Source organism: Anabas testudineus, chromosome 8 (assembly GCF_900324465.2).
Source record: "Anabas testudineus chromosome 8, fAnaTes1.2, whole genome shotgun sequence".
NCBI classification, from domain to species: Eukaryota; Metazoa; Chordata; class Actinopteri; order Anabantiformes; family Anabantidae; genus Anabas; species Anabas testudineus.
In genome coordinates, this window is record NC_046617.1 from 17,792,223 (window position 1) to 17,811,783 (window position 19,561).

Here is a 19,561-nt window from a genome sequence, read left to right on the forward strand (position 1 = left end):
CCTTGCTGCTCTTATTTTGAAGGAGGCCGACCGGACGTGGTAATCTGTGTTAATGGCCGTTGGCTCAGATTTTCCTCTGCCGCCTAACTTCACTCTCTCACCACCATTCAGAGGAGACTGTCCCAGCCGACTAGCAGTGTAACGGTAAGAGTTGACGAAACACTTGATAAAGTCTTGTAAGAAGTCGTTTTAGCCGCACAGTTGTTAGCCGCTTTTGTGTAGTTAGCCAGTTTCTCGGCACTGTTACGAACGTATGAGCTAACTCCCAACGATAACCGTTAATTTCCGAAAGGAGCAGTTTGTTTAGCAAAGAGCGACTTCCTGTAGACGCTGCTGCGTTTCTTTATTCTGTATTTATCCGATTCTAGTCGTGCGGATTTAAACTCTCAAACATTTAATTCATTGATAAGTCGTTATAAAGTTATCTGACAGCAATTAGAAGTATAGAAGCAACTACTAGTTAGCTATTTTGTGTATTTCCGGGTGTTGAGCCTGATCTGAGCTGGCTGTTAGGTAACAATGTCAGCCATTGCATCAAATTGTGTCCAGTAATGCACACAAAACGTAGATAAATTGACTTGTAAATGAAAAACTTAATTACATAGGTGATTTAGTCTACTTTAAAGGTGTGTGGCCCGACTGTCATGAGGTATAAGAGGAAGATTCTGCCACTTCCTGGAACTCTTGAGTTTGAATTGGCCTGCAGGGCTCACACCTTAACAGGCCTCCATTTTGCCTTTTTTTGGGGGTTTTGTAGTCAAGTGCACATAGATCACATCTGCTAAAATCAGTAGTGCTTCATGCAAAAGTCATATTAGTGATCAGTGCAGATAACTACTGTGTGCTTGGCTGCATGGCTGATAAGTGATTTCTTAAAATTAGATCAGACATACTACGAAACTTCCTTTTTATTCGCCTGTGTGTGTTTATAAATGGCCTTTTATCGCGTCAAAGTCTAAGAACATTTAGATAATAATACAGATAATATTTTTATCACTGTCTTTTTATTTGCTTCATCTCAGCCTAAGAGTTTGCAGCCTTGCAGTAGGTGCCGGATGTCTCGTTTTGCAGTTTCTCTGGTTTGAGCGGGTTCATCCTGAGTAGGCTGTAAGGAGGTTTATTAACTAGTAAGAGACCAGCAAGTAGCATCTTACTGTCATGCATTTTTCTAACACCACTATATTAGACTTTAAACATGTTTGTGCAGCTCACAGGTAAGAGTGCAAAGGTCAAAACCACAGCAGTCCACAAATTATCTTGCGATCAAACATGTGTATGCAAATGACGGTGTGGCTGTCCTGACAATGCCACTGACGCAAAGTAGGACAATAGTTATAAACTATTATAGAAATATTGTTTTTGTATTTTAGTGAAATTCTCTATCCGCTAATCACCACTTTACAAATGCTACAGTTGGTTCATTTTTTCTTATTTCGTATCATACAACAATATTCTGTGTAAGTCAGTCCTTCCTGTGTATGCACAGTGCTTTTACTGGCCTCTCCAAGTCTACCATGATGAATCATGTGGCCTTTTAGCTCAGTATCACAGGGAAGTAGGTGCAGGGATTCTAGCCAACCCCAGCCGCCACACACAGACCAGTAGCAGCTATTAACGATTAGTCTGGTCCTCTTCAGCCAGAACGAAGCCTTCTTCACTCTCTACAGCAGCCTTAAGAAACACTTCCTCTCAATGCGGGGAAATGTCTATAAAGACTAGTTTACTTTTTGTATCCTTGAATTCTGCTTTTTAAAATCAAATTTGGTTTAATTCTTGTGTAGTACATCTGTTGTATTATCAGATTGGTGCTGTCCTTGAATAAAACCATTATGCTGCTGTAATCCTGCATTGTGTAGAGTCTGTCACTTCAAATGAGGCTGTTGCTCAGGGAGACAAACAGAATCTGGACATGTCACTAAAACTACCGCAGTGCAGAGGAATAAGCTCTGACCTTTCCTCTGGCACCTTAGCTGTCCCATTCACTCGCAGCTTCCTTCTCTTTGGCTATTTTTAATTCTTCCTATTTGTTCTGGTTCTTCCTGGGATAGTCATATTGCATTACTCTTTCGATCGGAGCAGCAGCCCTCTGCTGCTTATTTTCTTTGTGACCAAATTAATCAAAAAAGCTTGTATAACTATGTTGGCAATAGACAGCCTACGGAAGTTATCTTAGGCTCCTGGGCCAACAGCTATTCACTTCCATCACTTATCACAAGCACAAGTTTTCTAGCCTACTCCTTTAATCTTCTTTTTTTTTCTTGCCATGTTCTCTGTTTCTGTTGAGGTTGGGCCCCTCTGCATTGCATCAGCTTCATCAAGAGCTCTTGGTGCAACACTTCCTCAAAGCTTTGGTATGTGCAGCACTAAATTGTCAACTTAGTGGGACGCTGCGTGATTTTTATCTACTGACATAACATCTAGCCAGTGGCAGTGTCCCTGTGCATGTACAACACAGCTTTAAAAATGATAAGCGTAAACTAGCTTCACAGGTAAAACGTTCAGAGGATGAGCTGTGCTTCAGCTTCGAAGTTTGTGTGGTTTAGCGCTCGAAAGGATATGAATCATCAAGCTCTTGCCCGAAAAAGGAAGTTTGCAGTAATTTCTTGACGTTCAGATATGCCTGAAGGCAACCTGACATGCAAGGCTGCATTGCTTGAAGTACAATCTTGTGCTACTACATAGCTACCATATTCTCAATATAGAAGCTTAGTCATAGATGTTACTGTGATTTTTTTTTTTAAATCACACAGTGGGGAAAAAGAAAATAAATGGCTACTAGTTGTGCTCTGGCTCATAGAGTTTGATTGCACTGTAATCACTTGTTGTACATAAAATTCTATTCAATTATACGCATGACAAATGTTTTACTAGAAGTGTGCAAAATACTGCAGTTAGGCGAACAAATATATTTTGGCATTGCATTGACATATTGCAGAAGGATGAAGTGTGATTTCAACAGTTGCATTTGAGTTGTTGAGGAAATGTGTACTCAGAAGACCTGCAGGACAGTCAAAGAAACCAAAATGTTGATTCGAATCGATGTGTTGCTCATGATAAGCACATATTAGAGCAAGAATACTGGCAGGCAGGGTGTTGCATGAGAAGGTCTACTAACAGGGACCAGAGATCAAAGCAGCCAGAGATCTGTGAGTGACATCCTCAGTAGGGAGGTGAAGCCAAGAGCTAAATGTCACTTCACAGAGGTTTCCAGTTCTCACTTTTAGTGAAGTAACATTTATGCCCTGTTTTTGAATCTGAGGTAAATATGCAGAGTTCCTAGTAACAGTAATTCAGACTACTAATCGTCAGCTTCAAGGGTTCGCTTCCCGTTTTTTTTATCAGCCAAAGTGGTTCTTATGTGCAAGATTGCAGCAGCTGTGGTTGAGCCATAAAGCTTTAGTTAGATTTCATGTCTTTCTGATGCCTGGCTGCCATATGCCTACTGTGTTATCATGGCTAATTAAAGTGTTTCCATACACGTTGTATGTTGTTAATCCTCTTGAACTTCTGACCTGTACATAAGAGCCTGACCTGTAGCATCCACTGCATTACCATTGGCACCAAACAGTGCTCATAAGATTAAATGATGCCAGTGTAATTTAGCCCCAAATATAGGGTAAATACTTTTAAACTGTGTCATTCTAGTTTCCTGTTAGTATTTTGTGTATATATGTCACTCAAATCTACACTAATGCAGTGCAGCTTTACAGAACAGCTGTGTCCCCTTGAAAACACGCACCAGCTCTCTATCAATTATTTCCAGTAATGATCAGTGACTCTGGTAAAGAGAATCCTCTTGATGTGTCAAAGTGACGCCTCCAACCATTCTTCTGTCCCTGAATGCCTCATTAGCTGTAATCCCACTTTATATAATCTTACTGCTCAGCAGTGTTGCTAAGGAACACGGTCTAATCTGAAACCTCAGCTGCTGCCAAACCTGATGTTTGTAAAATTGTGCTGCTTAGTCTAGTGAAGCAAGCAGATTATCCTAATGTAGTAGTGAACTGCCCTCAGGAGTGTGCAGGTGGAGGTTAAGACACTGAGGGGGAACCTCGGCTTCTTCCTACCAAACACAGAGATTGAACAGTGACACAGGCTTTTTTCTGAGGAGCTGAGTATGTAGCCAGCCACGGCCCATGCTGTCTGAGCACTTGGCAAAGAAGAATGTTTATCATTATGACGCTGATGTTGTCAATATCGCTAAAACTAATCTATCTTATGGAGCGTGTAAGTCTTTTTATTTGCAGAATCATCAATTCTATGCTTGGTTAGGTTGAATATGTTTCATATTCCACTTAGAAACACTTTTGCTAGTGCTTATGTTGGTGATTGTGATGTTGTTACTGTAGTTTTGCAACTTGGGCATGTGTCTTCTGCATTTATTTGAGTTATGTTATTATTATGCAATCATTCTGCTCTCATCTGGGCAGGAAATCATGTGAAAGTTTTCTATAATGGTACGAAGATAACACTTGAGTTTGAAACTAGGCTTTTTGTTGTACTCTAAGTTCTGAAATGTTCTCTAAACACAAGCAGGCTTAAAATATTGTAATCCAATATTTAAAAAATTAGACTGTATTTGTACTGTATTAAACACACTACCACAACTCTTTCCTCATCTATATTTGGGAACAAGTTGAGACTGAGCAGGTTCTCATTAAGGCAAGAGGAATAAAATGTATGTGTGTATGTGATGTTATTAGACTTTCTTATTTTGTCCAACCAGGAGTCCAAATCACAAAGATGTTTAGAAAATGAGAAAATATGCACAAATAGGAACCTGGAACCAAGTGGAAAAAAAACAGTTTAATGCCAAATTTAGTACTGTTTTTGAAGCTCAGGACTCAGCCTACCCAGCCATAACTCTTAAAGTCCCACATGTTGTCCTCCATATACTCAAAATGTCGTAGTCTTAAGTTTGATCCAGCACTTCCTCCTCCTGTGACACTCGGTCACAGTGCAGCGTATAATGGTAATGGAGTCATACAGCAAGAAGTCAGCAGAGGAAACAAGAACAACAACCTGTTCTTGATGCGTAAAGAATGATATGACTTCATAGCTGTGTTATCTGGTCCTGTTTTCCTTGCTGAGCAACAAGGAGCCTCTTACTCGTTCTCTCCAACCAGAAACACTCGCATACAGCTGACATGTCGAAGCAAAACCACCAGCAGAAAAGGAATTTGTGTTTTTACTGGCACACTGAGGCCCCTTAAAAAAAAGCTGCAGCATTCTCAGTTCCTGCTTGGCCAGTAGCCAGCTGTAGATTAGTCAGACAGGTGGAGTGACAACTGAGTCTTCAGGTGTGACATTGCATTTCTGTTTGTAGTTGTGTCATTTATAAAAAAAAAAAAAGTGTTTTTTTGTCGAGTGTGTACAACTGTGTTTATCAGTTATAATTGTTTGTTCGGTTAACTTGTTTGTTGAATTTATGATGAGCCCTATCTATCTCCTATGTTAACACTGATTTGCAGCAGTAAACTAACATCACCCTTTGAAAATTTTATTTACACATTATTAGAACAAGTTCTGTTTTATTATTTTTATTATATTTGTTTTACTTTAGGGTAGTTTTTTTATGATTTGACCTCATCAAAATTCATGGACTGACATTCTTTGTTCCTATTAGGACCAGTTTTAGCCATTTTAACATAAGTAATGTTGAAACGCGTTTTCTTTTCCATATGGCTAACCCCTCTTCTACTTTTTAACTGCATGGGTTTGTGCTTGGTTGAATTCACTTGAATACAGGAAATAGAGTTCTTTCAACATGCAAATGTTGAAAAAAACATGGGATGAGAACATGGGGTGCTTCTTAGCTGAGACGAGTTTGTCACCAGATGTGGATGTAGCTGACAACACAGTTAATTCTGTTACCCATTTAGCTTTACTAAGTATTAGCAGTTCTTCTAGTCACACTTTTGTCTGCACGCGCAAAGTAGGCAAGCACACACTTCTGCTGCTCTCAAGGCTACTCCAACACCATTAGTCTGATTTGTGTGTTGGCTGTTCTCTGAGAACACGAAGAGAACATACCACACACAGAAGTGTTACGAGCAATCCATCTGCCTTGTGTCTGTTTGCAGGTGTTGATCTACTTTGCATCCAGCACATGTGCACCAGATGTTATCACTAAGGTTTTAGCATCGATTAGGTTTTGTAGCGTACAGATGATGTAACGTGTCATTCGCTGCTCAGAATCAGTCAGTTTTTGACTGGTGTGACACAGAACTGGTGTGGGGCAGAGACAAACGATGCCTGGAGCTCAGATAACGATCAGTTTTTAGACCACCGCCTGTAGCGTCAGAGAAACTAGTTCCAGAGTTGAGAGCCAGACCACAATAGGGTTCTAGGTCTGAACTTGGCTAGAGTGTGTGCACGCTAACATAAGTTTAAGCATACACCGAGGTGCTAAAGGGACTATAAAACAGCCTTGTCTCATGCCAAAAATAATGTAAAAGTTACCCGTGATGGTCCACACTGAGCTTGTTGTGAACAGTTTATTTCATTAAGAGCCTTCTGCTGTCAAGTTCTTCGCCAGACTGCTGCCTGTGCATGAAGAAACTATTCAGTGAGGTCTGTGGATTGTCATTCTTGACCTTGTCTCCCTGTTCGGACAGAGAAGTAGCTGTTAAGTGTTTCAGACTCTTGCAAACCAAATGCCATCATCCTTCACTCAAAGATGTTGAGCTTCAGGCATTATCTCCAAACTTTATTAGAGTAAATGCACCATAACAAAAACACAAAGTCTGCTTTACCTTGCTAGAGCAACAGGTAAAATTTTACTGAGGCTTCTTTCTGGATCAGTAATCTGTTATGAAAATCCAGCAACCAGATGGAGCCAGTCTAAAAACCAAGTGTTGACTTGCTCCACTTGTAGGTCACATTTCATTAAAGAAGTGATAAAGGAAGTGGTTTGTGTGTGGACCCTGCCGTCAACTTGAATTATTTAATTTTCCTGTCCTCTAACCAAGCCTCTCTGCTTTCCTGCTGTGATTAGCACGCCATGGCAGAGCAGGAACCTACACCAGAGCAGCTGGCAGCAATTGCAGCAGCAAATGAAGAGGCCGACTCTGCAGTTAACTACAAACCACCTGCCCCGAAGAGCTTACAGGAGATCCAGGAGCTGGACAAAGATGATGAGAGCCTGCGTAAATACAAGGAGGCACTGCTGGGTAACACTGGTGTGGCTGTAGGTTAGTAACTCTTACGATCTTTTAGAACAACCATAAAGACATTTATTAACCACATTCATAGATAGGAAAACATTAAAATTTATTTTAAGTTTTTTATTTTCATTTTAGACTAATTATCTTGAGGTTATTATTTTAATTACTGTGATCTTTCTCTGTCTCAGATCCCAATGCCCCAAATGTCCAGGTGACAGAAATGTCTCTGTTGTGTGACAGTGCGCCTGGACCTCTGGTCCTTGACCTGAAGGGTGAGTAGAGCAGACAGTGCAGTTTGATGTGAGGGTGTGAGGTGGAATGTGAACAGAACTCACCAGCAGGTTTTGTTGGAAAGTGTTTTTCCCCACTTGAGTGCACAGAGGTGAAAACCACATTTAGGCACTTTGAGTACAGAAGTCAAACTAAGAATTGATTCATGGTGAAAGAAAGAAAGTCATGAGTAATCAACCCCATATTTGTGTGCCGACATATTACTGAGAACATAACTGCTGGGTCATTAGGCTGCTAATTACTGATGAAATGGTTATTTAAGAAGTGGGTTCATGAGCCAGTCAGTTCACACTGAGCAGTCAACTGGAGAGCTCTGTTCACTTGAGGTACTTCTCCACCTGCTGCCCAACTTCATTATTACAGCTCAAAATTCTATGTTAACTCGTGTTATATTTCTATAATATAAAATTTAAGATTCCTGTTTCTGTTGCGTCTCTTCGTAGTATTTACACTTCTCTTTGCTTTCCTGTGCAGGAGACCTCGAGAACTTCAAAAAGAAGCCATTCGTGCTAAAGGAGGGAGTTGATTACAAAATAAAGATCAAATTTAAGGTGAGGGTCTTTCTCACGATGAGCATTCCTCTGTTTGTTGTCTGACTTTTGGACCGTTATCGTTGTCATGGGAAACTGTTGAGCAGGATCTGATACACGTTGCTTTTTGCAGGTCAACAGGGACATTGTGTCCGGCCTGAAGTATTTTCACAATTCATTCAGGAAAGGAGTCAAAGGTGAGGCTGCTGCAATTACTTTCTCATATTTTTCTTTTAACTTAAATGCAGAGGCCACACACTTATTACGTAGATAAGGAGATTAATACCACCTTCATGTCTGTTTTTGTGTTGATTTGACTGCAGGTCAAAATTCTGTTTAGCTTTGTTTGCTTCATTTATCACTATATAGGTTGAGTAAATGTTTCTCTCATACCTACACGTGGTACATTTCCCCTGAGTAATAAACAGTTCGAGCATTTCCGCTGTTTTAAATCTCTTATTATGTATCAGACTTGCTTTTGTGCGATGATTGTGTTCTCACAACCTCTTTTCCTTTTGTAGTTGACAAGTCATCATACATGGTCGGCAGCTACGGTCCCAGACCAGGCGAGGAATACGAGTACGTCTCCCCCTTGGAGGAGGCACCCAAAGGAATGGTGGCCCGTGGCACCTACACCATGAAGTCAAAGTTCACCGATGACGACAACCATGATCATCTTTCCTGGGAGTGGTGCCTCGCTATCAAGAAAGACTGGAAAGACTGATCCCCCCTCGCCATCCTCCATCAACGTCTTCCTCAGCTTCTATGCATTTCTCTTGCTGTCATTCCATCTGTTTAGTTTTTTCTTTCCATCTGGATGCATCTCTGGAGTTTGTCAGTTTAAGCGTTTGCTCTCTCCGTCCATCGTCAACCCCCGCCACTCAGAAATTGAGATCCCTCACTCCTCTCTTTGTGACGCTTCACCTTTCTGTTAATTATTAAACCCTTATAAATGGAGAAAGCAAACAGTGTGCACAATCCAGATTTTGCAATTATGGTTTGTTTATAAAAGTAAAAAAAAGCAACAAAAAAAAATTACCTGTTAACTGCTCTTGGAGAAATCTTAGCCCTTTACTGCATCCCTCTTTGTTTCCCCTTTTTCATACTTCATACTGTTTTTCAGATTGTTTTGTACAATTACCGCGATCTGCCTTGGAAAACAGTGTACAGGAAGCAGTACTGCTGTAGTACGTGGCCACTGTATGGTTATTAAGCAATCGTTGCTGAACACAACTCTTGGACACAGCCCTCCTAAAGCCTTTGAGCAGATTATTTGTACCAGGGTCTTGGTAAGTTGTTTGGAATTTAGGCCACCTCATTTTGAAATGATTTGGCACCCTACAAAGTCTGCTCAGAGAACCGGGGAGAACAAAATTACCTCTAACCCTTTGTGAACCCTTTGCTTTAGCTGTGGCTGTTCCGCTCCTGATCAGGGTATTTTAGCAGCCGTGTGGCCTTAACAGTAACCATTAGGAATTGGAAAAACGAGTTGAGCCATTTGCCTTCACATTATATTTGCCAGACCATCGTGTCAGCCTGTTTTTAATGATACTTGTAATATATGGACAGGGAATCAGCACTAACACCTATTTCTGAGGTATGAGATTTGAGTTGATCATGTTAGCTCTATTTACAAACAGCCTCCTAACTGCAGTACTTGTAGTATTCTAAGAATAAGTCAAATCAGGATTTTAAGGTCATTTACAAACAGCTGTAATAAGACTTGACCACCTCGTGTCCTCTAGTCCCTGAGGCCATATTGCCAGTATACCGAGGCGTTACCTTAGTTCTTCCAGAATTGAACACAGGGGGCTGATAAACTGCTCACCTTGTATTAGTCAAGTTCAACATTCCCGATGCTGACCGTGCCTCCAGTCTCTTACAACCACATGCTGCTTCTGCTGACTCGGCACCTGCAAGGTGAAACGTCTGTAATTGACTTGTGAACCAATGCGGAGACTTCAGTCCCCTACCAGACACAGACGCTGAACACATCCTGCCATAGAAAAGAGTTGTTTTGTTTAAATACACATGTATGTGTCTGCAGATTCATCCAGCTCGTGTGTCGTGGACTGATGGTTTCTCTGTGGGTTGGGTTTGACTCTGTGTGTGCTACTTGTATTACCTACAGTTTACTGAGCTCCTGTGTTCACATTAAAGTGTTCAGAATGGGTTTGCATGTGTCTGTTTCTCGTTTGTTCTAGATCTGAACTGGAATTCTGCTGAACCTGCTCCTCCGTCTCTTCCTGAGCACTTAACAAAACAATAACATAGTGGATAGAGTTACTTTAATTAACAGAAGACATTTACTACGACAGTGTCGAACTGATTATTTAGCAGTGCACGAAATGATCAAATCCCTGAAAGATGCAGATCAGCCGGGCCCTGTAGCTCCTAACGTGTGCTGTACAAACTCACCTCCTCCACTGTAGGTAAACAAAACTCCAGACACTTACACACAGTTCACTCAGCTGACCGGAGGGAAAAACAGTATTAGGTTAATTTAAAATACAGTCTGTCGATCACCCTGTGGTAGAGTTACTGTAAGGAAGGTCAGAGCCTTTCTACACTGATTATTTGGCTTCATCCGTCTTTCTGCATCAGCACCTCAGCTACAAACATACAACAAACTACAGTAGATTGTCCTAAGACATGTTATTTCAACAACACAGTTAATTATCGGCCTTTAGTCGGCAGAGGCAGCTTCATATTAATCAGCAGAGCTTCCTTCATAAAGAAGGAACGGAGGCCTCCGCTGCCAGGAGCTTGTTATAAATCTCTCAGGTGCAGGACTACAAGCATCCACCATAAAGTCACAAGTGGGGTCAAAAACCTAAACAGTGAAGTAAATAAAGGGTAAATGAGTTTTCAGCGGACGTTGTAATGAACTGCTGCTCATTTGTTAGTCTTTCTACTCTTGCTGGAGTTCATGTCGCTCTTCGTCTTCTGCAAGCGAGAGAAGATCTCTTTGAACAGCGCCTTGTACTCGGGGGTGTTCTGACTCAGCCGCTTGTCCACCTGCTCCACCTGCCTGCTGATCCCCTCCAGAGCCTCGGGGGTGGAGGGAGTTTGAGGTGGTGTGGGAGGGCAGGCGGTGGCCCCAGATGTCGAAGGCCCCGCGGTGATCATGCTGTACTCCTTAATGGACGGGTCCCTGGAGACCGGCCGTGAAGTCTGCACGCCCGCATGGCAAAGGCTCTCCTCGTGGCGGCGGCACTTTCCCAGCAGCTCCTCATACTTCTCCAGCAGGGCGTGGTACTGCTCATCCACCTCCCGCAGGATGGACATGCCCCGCTTGCGGACACCATTAGCGTGGAGGGCGTAGCTCCCCTGATGTCTACCTGATGCGTCACGAGCTGAGATCGCGTTCAGAGCAGTGTCGCTGCAGCTTTTCCTCACTGGGCCTCCCTGCTGGCCTGGGCCCCCCACCTCTCCATCACCTCCTTCCTCGTGCACCTTGCCATCCTCTAAGGTGTCCATCTCAGGGCTGTTGTTGAGCAGTGTCTCCAGGCTGTCCTCCATGTCGCCAATCAGACACATCCTGGATTTCCTCAGCTGCTGCATTTCCTGGAGCTCAGCCTCGAGCTCCTGCACCCGCAGCTGGCAGCCCTCAGCGCCTAAGAGACGCTGCTCCAGACGCTCAAACTCCTGCAGCACAGCAGCACACTCCCGCTCAGCACCTTCACGCTTGGACCGCTCTGTGGCCATGGCCGAGCGTAGGGATGAGACAATGTCCCTCAGTCTGTCATTCTCCTCCTCCGCGGGTCGTCTCTCAGCCAGGTCCACGCTGCCCGGGTTGGCCAACAGGAACCCATCTTCATACCTGACAAAATAAAAAAAAGCAGCATCTTTAAGTGAACAGGGATTAATTATGGACTTATTGTGCTTTTGCCTTTCAGGGCTCTGTGCTGTCAATCAAATCCACCAGATATCCTGCAGAATAATCAGGTTCTCTGCATTTTATGCAGCTACGCAGTGAAACAAGGTAAAATTACAGAAAACCTGAGTGCAGAGTGTCAACGTGTCCTGTAAGTCGAGTCAAATGATTACTACAGAAAAGTAAGGAGAGTTCTGTGACCTTGGTGCAGTGCAGAGCTCTTTGAGGCAGGGGAAGGAGTGGACGGTCTTGCGCCGTTCCTTCTTCTCTCTGCGGACCCTGAGCTCCTCCAGAGTTCGCAGCTCTTCAACCCGAGCTGTCAGACTGTCCGCCTGACTCTGCAGCGTCTCCATTGTGCCCGTCAACCTGTGCATGCAACACAAATGTTTGTTCAGCGCTTTCCAGTGTTTTTGTCTTCTTAACATACCTTTCTCATGAAGAAACGACGAGTCATCGTTATAAAATGGAGAATGTGAATGAGCACATTTTGAAAAAGCAAAGTTAGAAAGCTGATCTGTAAACTTCAAATGTGATGATAAAGTGTTAAAGAAAGCACTGAGAACTCATTTGCTGTTGCTCATTCCCGACATTACCAGCCCCCATTTGTTTGATGCACCCCTCTTAAAACCCATGTGCTGATGGTTGGCATAGATCACAACATGACTCTTATCAAACATTCCTTCAGTTTACAGCTCAGGCCGATCATCACCTGTCTATCTTCTGCTGCGAGGCTTTACTTTCCAGCACCAGCTTCTCGTTGGTGATCTCCAGCTCTCTTGCAGTCACGTCCAGCTGTTCGTACACCTTTGCGTGCTGCTCGTTCATTTCCCTCAACATTTCCAACTGCTTGGACAGGTACTGCATTGGAAACAGTCAAAATGCACTAAATTAGTTGATTAGTGACAGAAGATGACACACACACACACACACACACACACCAGGATATCTCCTTTACATCATATAAAATAAATCTCTGGAACGGCTTATTTCCACCTAAGAAATATTGTTAAAATTAGAAGCATCCTGTCTCAAAGTGATGCTGACAAACTAGTCTATGTATTTGTTACTTCCAGACGGGACTATTGTAATTCATTATTAATAGTTTGTCCCAATAACTCCTTAAAAAGCCTCCAGTTAATCCAAAATGCTGCAGCCAGAGTTATGACTGGAATTAGTAGAAGAGATTATACTGCATTTCTTCTACATTAGCTTCTCTCCACTGGTTCCCTGTAAAATCCAAAATAGAACTTAATTGTAATCTGTAGTTATAAGCAAACTTACGAGGAGGATATACTAGTGGATAAACAGCTGAAATAGCTGAACAAATAACAGAGTTCAGTTTAAATGCACACATTTCAAGTCAGTTTGGGCAAAAGGAATTTGTCTGTTGTCTGTCAGGAAAACTGACTTTTGCGTTTCCCTGCAACATACTGAAGATTCAGGACCGTACCAGACACACAGAGAGGAACCAGGATGTTAGGTGAGGCGAGCGTACCTCTATTTCCTGCACTTGCTCCTCATTGTTGATGTACATCTGCTGAAGGGAGTCCTCCAGCTCCTTGTTGCGTTCCAGGAGAGTCTTGCCGAGCTCTGCGGCCAAGTGGAGGTCTGACAGAAGCCGAGAGAGTGGGACAGACATCAACAGCAGAGAGGGGTGAGTGCCGGGAGTTCACATCACCATAACAGAAACAAGCGCTCGCCCATCAGTCCAGTCTGACTTTAAATCTCCTGAGTTTAAGATGTGAAACAGTGAAAATCCACTTTACAAATTGTCTCATGTCCTGATTCTCTTTGAAGATGAAAGAAGCGTGCTGAAAGAAAGTAATGCAACCAGGGGAATACTTTCATCAGCCTGACTCAGCACAGATCACACTGGACCATCTGCAGGCCACAGAATCCAGCCTCACACCTACTGATATATCACAACACAGCTTGAAGCATACATTATTCATCCCCACTTGTAAATAAAAACCAGGCTGGAGGGAAGAGGAGGAGGAGGAGAAGAAGAAGAAAGCTGCTGGCTCTGCACCTACATGAAGCCCATAACAACACAGCAGACAACAGAGAGACACTGACATCCATCACTGGACATGAAGGCAGCATTTCATCACAGACCTGCATCATACACAATCCATCCTCTCTGAATGGATCAGGAATGCTGTTTTATCTCATATATTTAACGAGCTTCATTAGCTCACGGTGCCACGCCTGTGTTGCTGCATTTGCTTCCACTGCTGCTGCTGAGGAGCCAGAGACGGGCTGTGTTTTCCCGTTTCAACTATGCAGAACTGCAAACAGCACTCTGGCCTGAAGCGGCGAGTGATAATGAGCAGAGTGAGAGTGTGTGAGGTGAAAGGCGCAGAGAGCCTTCACCCCCAGGGTCCAACTCGGCCTCAGTTCTGTGTCTGTCCCCGAGGGTCGACACGTGCAAACAGAGTTATCTAATTTCAGAATCATGCAACAGAAACTAGGCTGTTGAAGAAATATAAATCAGCCCACGACCTCTTTACAGGCAGGTAATTAGTATTAGCATTTCCACAAACATGCTCGTGTTTTTCTGCTTTCTGCACCTGTGTGACACTGATGTGTGAATCTCACACTCAGACATTCACCAGGAAGTGGAGAAGTTGCACGGCAGCGTCATTTCTGGGGCAACAATCTGGATATAATGCAATACATGCAGAGTGGCGTTCGTTTGGGATCACAGCTATTACGCTTCAGATCTGATCCCAGAGCCTGGAACCTCTGATCCCCACTAGAGGAGGTCTTGTCTGGGTCTCCCTAATCAGATCATCCAGGGGCTTAATGACTTAAAGCTCAATGCTGAATAATGCTGAAATGAGACACACACACGCAGCAACATCCACCTGAGTCTCTCCTCTCCGATTGTGATGATGAGACACAAAGCTGCTTTGTTGTCCGGGTCAGCAGGTAATCGGGAGACAAGAGGACGCCGAGGCCGGACACAACTGTAAGTCACTGCTGTGAGGAGATTTTTTATCACGATAAAGTCACTACAGGAGGTGCAGCAACAAACAACAGTCCCGATGGACTTCCTCAACGTTACCGGCCTTAGAAACAAACCACTAATTCAACCACTGTGCAGTCTGCTGTAGTCGAATGTGTGCAGACAAAACCAGTGGCCATGCAGGCTCTGAACTGTTCCACTGTTCTGGTTCTTGTTGAAGCTTTTCTTTGTTCAAAAAACTTCCACATTTGCAAAATTCAGGACATGTTCTGCATTTTTCTTCCCACGGTCGCCTGCTTGTTTTGGGCTTTAAAAAGTGCTCACACACATCCCACAGCAGAGTGAGTATGAAGAGTCTGACAGCTCAAAAAAGAAAGGAAATAGGAGAAGTGATGTGCTGAGATGGGAAAGGTTGAAGCAGAAGTAACATGCATGTGTCAGACTGTGGGACTATTCTGAAAAACACCACTGACAACATCACAGTAATGGAAAGGAGAGAGCAGAGAGGCAGGTGGATGAGGTGCAGAGACAGAAACAGGGGTTCACAGCGGTTTAAATCGGTTTAACAGTGGATGCAGCCTCCTCCCTCCCGTCCACCCCCTCCTGCATGAACGCATTCACCCATAAATCCAACGCTGGGACGCATGACAGCGCATGTTCGACCCGTTCTACAGCACACGAACCGGAGGTTGAACCACGGGTGTCTCACCTTGCTCCAGGTCCCGCTGGTCGTACCACGGCTCCTCTTCCTCCGTGATGAACTCCTCCATCCTGCCCGCACGAAGCATCGATGCTGATGAACTCGCCCGGAAGTGACAACAAACCACAGCGGCGCTGCCTCCTCGACTGGGCGGCTCCTTAGAGACAAATTACCAAATTAACAAATCACCAGCGCACCTGCTTCTTCACCCACCTGCAGAGGAGAAGCGAGCTGGGTGGAGGCGTTGAGGTGTGGAGGCTGAACAGCATCAGCAGCAGCAGCAGCAGCAGAGACCTGCAGCCGGTGATGCTGGAGACGCAGACTGGCTGCTGCGTTCAATTGCAGTCGGGAATGCTGCAGTAGATGTAGGCTGTCCAAAGGATGGTGCACCAATTGTTCAAATATATCTTAGAATAATAGTAAAGTGGCCACATGTTATAATAATTCCTCCTGTTCATTCAGCTTTAACATAATTAATGACAAATGTTTTGTGCAAAATTACATTTAAAAGTTTAACCACAGGTACCAACAAATCATTTTTGATGCCAGATTCCCTGTTAGTGATCCTTTCGATGTTTCACTTTATGTTTGTTTAACACAAACACTAAACTCAAAGTTAAAGTCTTGAAATATCAAGTTTAGTTTGTTTTTAATTTGTTTTTAGATTTAAAAAAAAACACCAACCATCTTCGAGTTCAACTCATTTCAATCTTATCTTATGTAACTGTCAACTCCTTATCAGTGGGTTCTGGTGTTTTAGTCTCCCATATTCCTGAAAAAATATTTTTTGCACAAGATTTTGCTATTTCAGTTTTGCTGTTTGGGATTTACAAGCTGCAAAGTCACACGTTTTATCTACAGTGTGTCCCGATAAATGTCACCTCCTGTGAGGCAAGACCTTATTTAACAGAAGTAAAACTATGTTGTCAACTCTTTGCACGACAGCCAATGATTTCTTCAGTGAGTGTGAGCATCCAAAACATTTTACAACCCCAACTTCCATTGGATTACTTGAATAAAGCATCTCCGAAAACGTATGTTCCGAGGAAAACCTGAAGGCAGCACCGCTGGGATGACGTCATGGCTCATTGGACAGCGTGCCCCGGTACCGACGTCTCCTCCTGTGCCCCCTAATTAAAGTGATTAAAGACACTAGTGGTGGCTTTTAAAGATAATCGTTTGTCATTTGAGGACTTGTGTGGTTGATTTGAAATTATTATTTACAGAAGCAGACAAGTTAGTTGTCTTCACAGGTTTTTATTGAGAAATATAATTTTTTCTTCTTTCTTTCTGTTGCAGGCTTCAGTCGGCTCATCCCTTGCAGCATAGATGAAGTGATGTTGCTTTAAAACAACTCCTGTGTGCAGAGCAAACACCGCACCTACAAGCAATTGTAATTGTGAGACCCATTTAAAAATTACAATTCAATTATGGAAACATAAAATGTATGCCATAAACTGTATTATACCTTATCTGGTTGTTCCTCCTGCAGGGCCCAGCATCAGCCTGTGGGCTGCTGTGACAGCAGAAGCTGCTCCAGGTAGTCTGTGGCACTGTAGCTAGATGGCTCTTTGCTGCCCAGAAACAACAGCCTGTGATATTTGGCCTGAGGAACCTCAAAGTTGACCCTGAACCACACAGGAGCACATGCAAACATACAACAACCTAGGATTGTCTGAGTTATCACAAATATTAATAGTGGTCAGTGAGGCAGCTGAAAGACAATAAATCAGACATTACAGAGTTGATTATTTAATATGTTTTTTTTTCTTCCTGACATTTTACTCAGGGATGAAAATGTATCTTCTTCTCAAAGTATCTACAGAGAAATATATGAAAAAAGTTAAATAGGTCAGTAATACCAGTTGTAAATATCCTCTGTGTTGGTGTGAGGTTCAGCCTGCACCCACCGACCAATGAACCACATCTTCTTCATGTTACAGTGAGAGGTTCCATGGCGGCCCCCGTCAGTGTCTACGTATACGTTGAGAATCTCCTCGTAACACAGGAGGTAACTTCAGGGGACACAAACAAAAACCAGATTAAACTGTAAGAAAACCGAGTAGATCACAAAAGCTTTTACTCAGCAAGGAACGAGTGAGGACTCACTACTCGGTTTCTGTATCCCTCTTCACGTTCCAGCGAATGCGCTTGTACAAGCCGGTGTCCACTCGTGCCAGGTAAGGGGCTGGTTGACAATAGCGGAACGCGGTCAGCCTCAGGGGGCCACAGTGCCTCTGACCAATGCAGAAGTGAGACACACTGAGAATGCAAAGAGCAAGAGTGGAGAGAGTTAGACGTTGAGAAAATGAGAATGGACGGAAGCCAATGCATCAGAAACAGTTGCAGGATTATCATTAATATAATTATATATATACAGTATATTCACTGTAAAACCTTACAGTGAATATATATATATATATATATATATATATATATATATATATATATATATATATATATATATATATATATATATATATATATTCACTGTAGGCTTAATTGCTTCTCTTTCACCCATTCACACACACTGATGGTCGAGCTACCATACAGACAGTGTGACTCATCGGGATCATAATACTAATAGAATTTTACTTTCTGTTCTTCCTCACAGAGGTTTTACCAAGTCATCCTGCCAGAATCAAATGTTTCAGCCTTATCAATACTGAAGAAGATACAGAAATAATAGATACCTAGTAAACAAACTGGTTTGAAGTTGATCCTGTAGCAACGGAGCAATAATTTGATATTGTTTAAGTGGAAAAGACATCTCATTAGGTTCATTAACATGAATTAGTGACTAAATTACCAGATTAAATCTGTCTAACTACCCAACAACAACATAAATTCTCTTGTGGCATATTTTTTCTACTGTAACAAGATTTGAAACACATATCACAAAGCATATATAAAGACATTTGTGTTGTTTCTCTGCTTGTGTGCACACGTGTGTGAGTACCTGTTGGGCTCAGCCTCGTCCAAACAGAGGAGATTGTAGTTTGCATAGGTCAACACCAGCTTCTCCAACCTGTCACACAGCTGCTGGGAAAAGGCCAACAGCTGCACACAGTCAAATGTTATAGTCAACATGCAGCAGTTTTTTATGCAGTAGTATGAAAATATTGTCAGTAAAAACCTCACATAGTAAAGTGTTTGTTCCAACAGCTGCATCAGGAGCAAATTCACTAATGCACTGTAAGTTGTTTATTACCTCTGATCCGTGAAGTAAACTGCTTTGTGGGTGCTCTTTATGATTTTTTAAATCAATGCCATTACCATTATATACACACTACAGAGAAAAATGTGCATATATTTTAGCAATTTAGGTAAAGCAACTGAATTTACCGTTGTGTAGGTACTGACTGCCTGAGGAGTTTTCTGGGGTCTGAGGGTCATACGTATGGCTTCTACTTTCTTCAAGTAGGGTTCACACATGTACAAGAGTCTCCGTACTGCTGCAGCAAGAGCCTCTCTCCCCAAATCATCTTTCCTGTGACATCCCACAGAAGAACTTCACAAAATAGCACAAAAAAAGCTCCAAAAAGGAACCGCTGATTAAAACTAGGCCAATACCTTTTGATGACCCTCTTGTGTAGGTCGTCTGCTTCGTCCATGAAAACGGGAAATTGCAGCCGCGCATACTGCAGCCACCTCAAGATGTTTGATGGACGTCCACTCCTGGGTCGATTTTTAGTACAGCCGAACTTTCTCCATTTGTAAACAATCTGTTTGACCGTGGACAGGTGAACATCAAGGCTTTTGGAGATACTTCTGTATCCCTGTCCAGCTCGATGCAAGTCCACAATTCTCGATCGTAGGTCATCTGAGAGCTCTCCTCTGCGAGGCATGCTTCACATCAAGCATTGCTTCTTGAAACAAGTAAACCCAACATTGGTGTCTGTTTTTATAGGGAAGAACAGCTTTCGCCAACATGATTCATTCGGAGTCCTCCTGAGAGCGCAGGAAAATATTGGCGCATGTGTATGACGTAGTTCATACAACATCCACTGATTGGTCGACGTTGGTCCA

The 19,561-nt window shown here is 42.9% G+C and overlaps 3 protein-coding genes across 5 annotated transcripts; 1 reads left to right on the plus strand and 2 right to left on the minus strand.

The window, feature by feature from the left end:
- Positions 1-10: 10 nt before the first annotated feature.
- On the plus strand, positions 11-10,160 carry arhgdia (Rho GDP dissociation inhibitor (GDI) alpha). 2 transcript variants are annotated; one of them, XM_026352276.1, is made up of 6 exons: positions 11-144; positions 6,998-7,193; positions 7,355-7,438; positions 7,932-8,008; positions 8,121-8,184; positions 8,509-10,160. In XM_026352276.1, exons 2-6 carry the CDS (start codon positions 7,004-7,006, stop codon positions 8,709-8,711), a joined length of 618 nt encoding a protein of 205 aa, XP_026208061.1. In that variant the 5' UTR covers positions 11-144; positions 6,998-7,003; the 3' UTR covers positions 8,712-10,160. The 2 variants fall into 2 exon arrangements, with proteins under 2 accessions (XP_026208061.1, XP_026208062.1); XM_026352277.1 differs by lacking the exon at positions 11-144 and adding an exon at positions 2,330-2,351.
- A 108-nt stretch (positions 10,161-10,268) lies between these two features.
- On the minus strand, positions 10,269-15,953 carry cdr2l (cerebellar degeneration-related protein 2-like). The gene is made up of 5 exons (XM_026371490.1): positions 15,542-15,953; positions 13,360-13,472; positions 12,574-12,722; positions 12,066-12,230; positions 10,269-11,810 (listed from the first exon to the last, which is right to left on the minus strand). Exons 1-5 carry the CDS (start codon positions 15,618-15,620, stop codon positions 10,883-10,885), a joined length of 1,434 nt encoding a protein of 477 aa, XP_026227275.1. The 5' UTR covers positions 15,621-15,953; the 3' UTR covers positions 10,269-10,882.
- An 822-nt stretch (positions 15,954-16,775) lies between these two features.
- On the minus strand, positions 16,776-19,499 carry LOC113169830 (UPF0575 protein C19orf67 homolog). Of its 2 annotated transcripts, XM_026371599.1 has the most exons (7): positions 19,106-19,499; positions 18,878-19,022; positions 18,492-18,592; positions 17,642-17,794; positions 17,395-17,547; positions 17,001-17,160; positions 16,776-16,913 (listed from the first exon to the last, which is right to left on the minus strand). In XM_026371599.1, the coding sequence occupies exons 1-6, from the start codon at positions 19,378-19,380 to the stop codon at positions 17,034-17,036; spliced, it is 954 nt and encodes a 317-aa protein (XP_026227384.1). In that variant the 5' UTR covers positions 19,381-19,499; the 3' UTR covers positions 16,776-16,913; positions 17,001-17,033. The 2 variants fall into 2 exon arrangements, with proteins under 2 accessions (XP_026227384.1, XP_026227470.1); XM_026371685.1 differs by lacking the exon at positions 16,776-16,913 and having other exon boundaries at positions 17,023-17,246.
- Between the last annotated feature and the right edge of the window lie 62 nt (positions 19,500-19,561).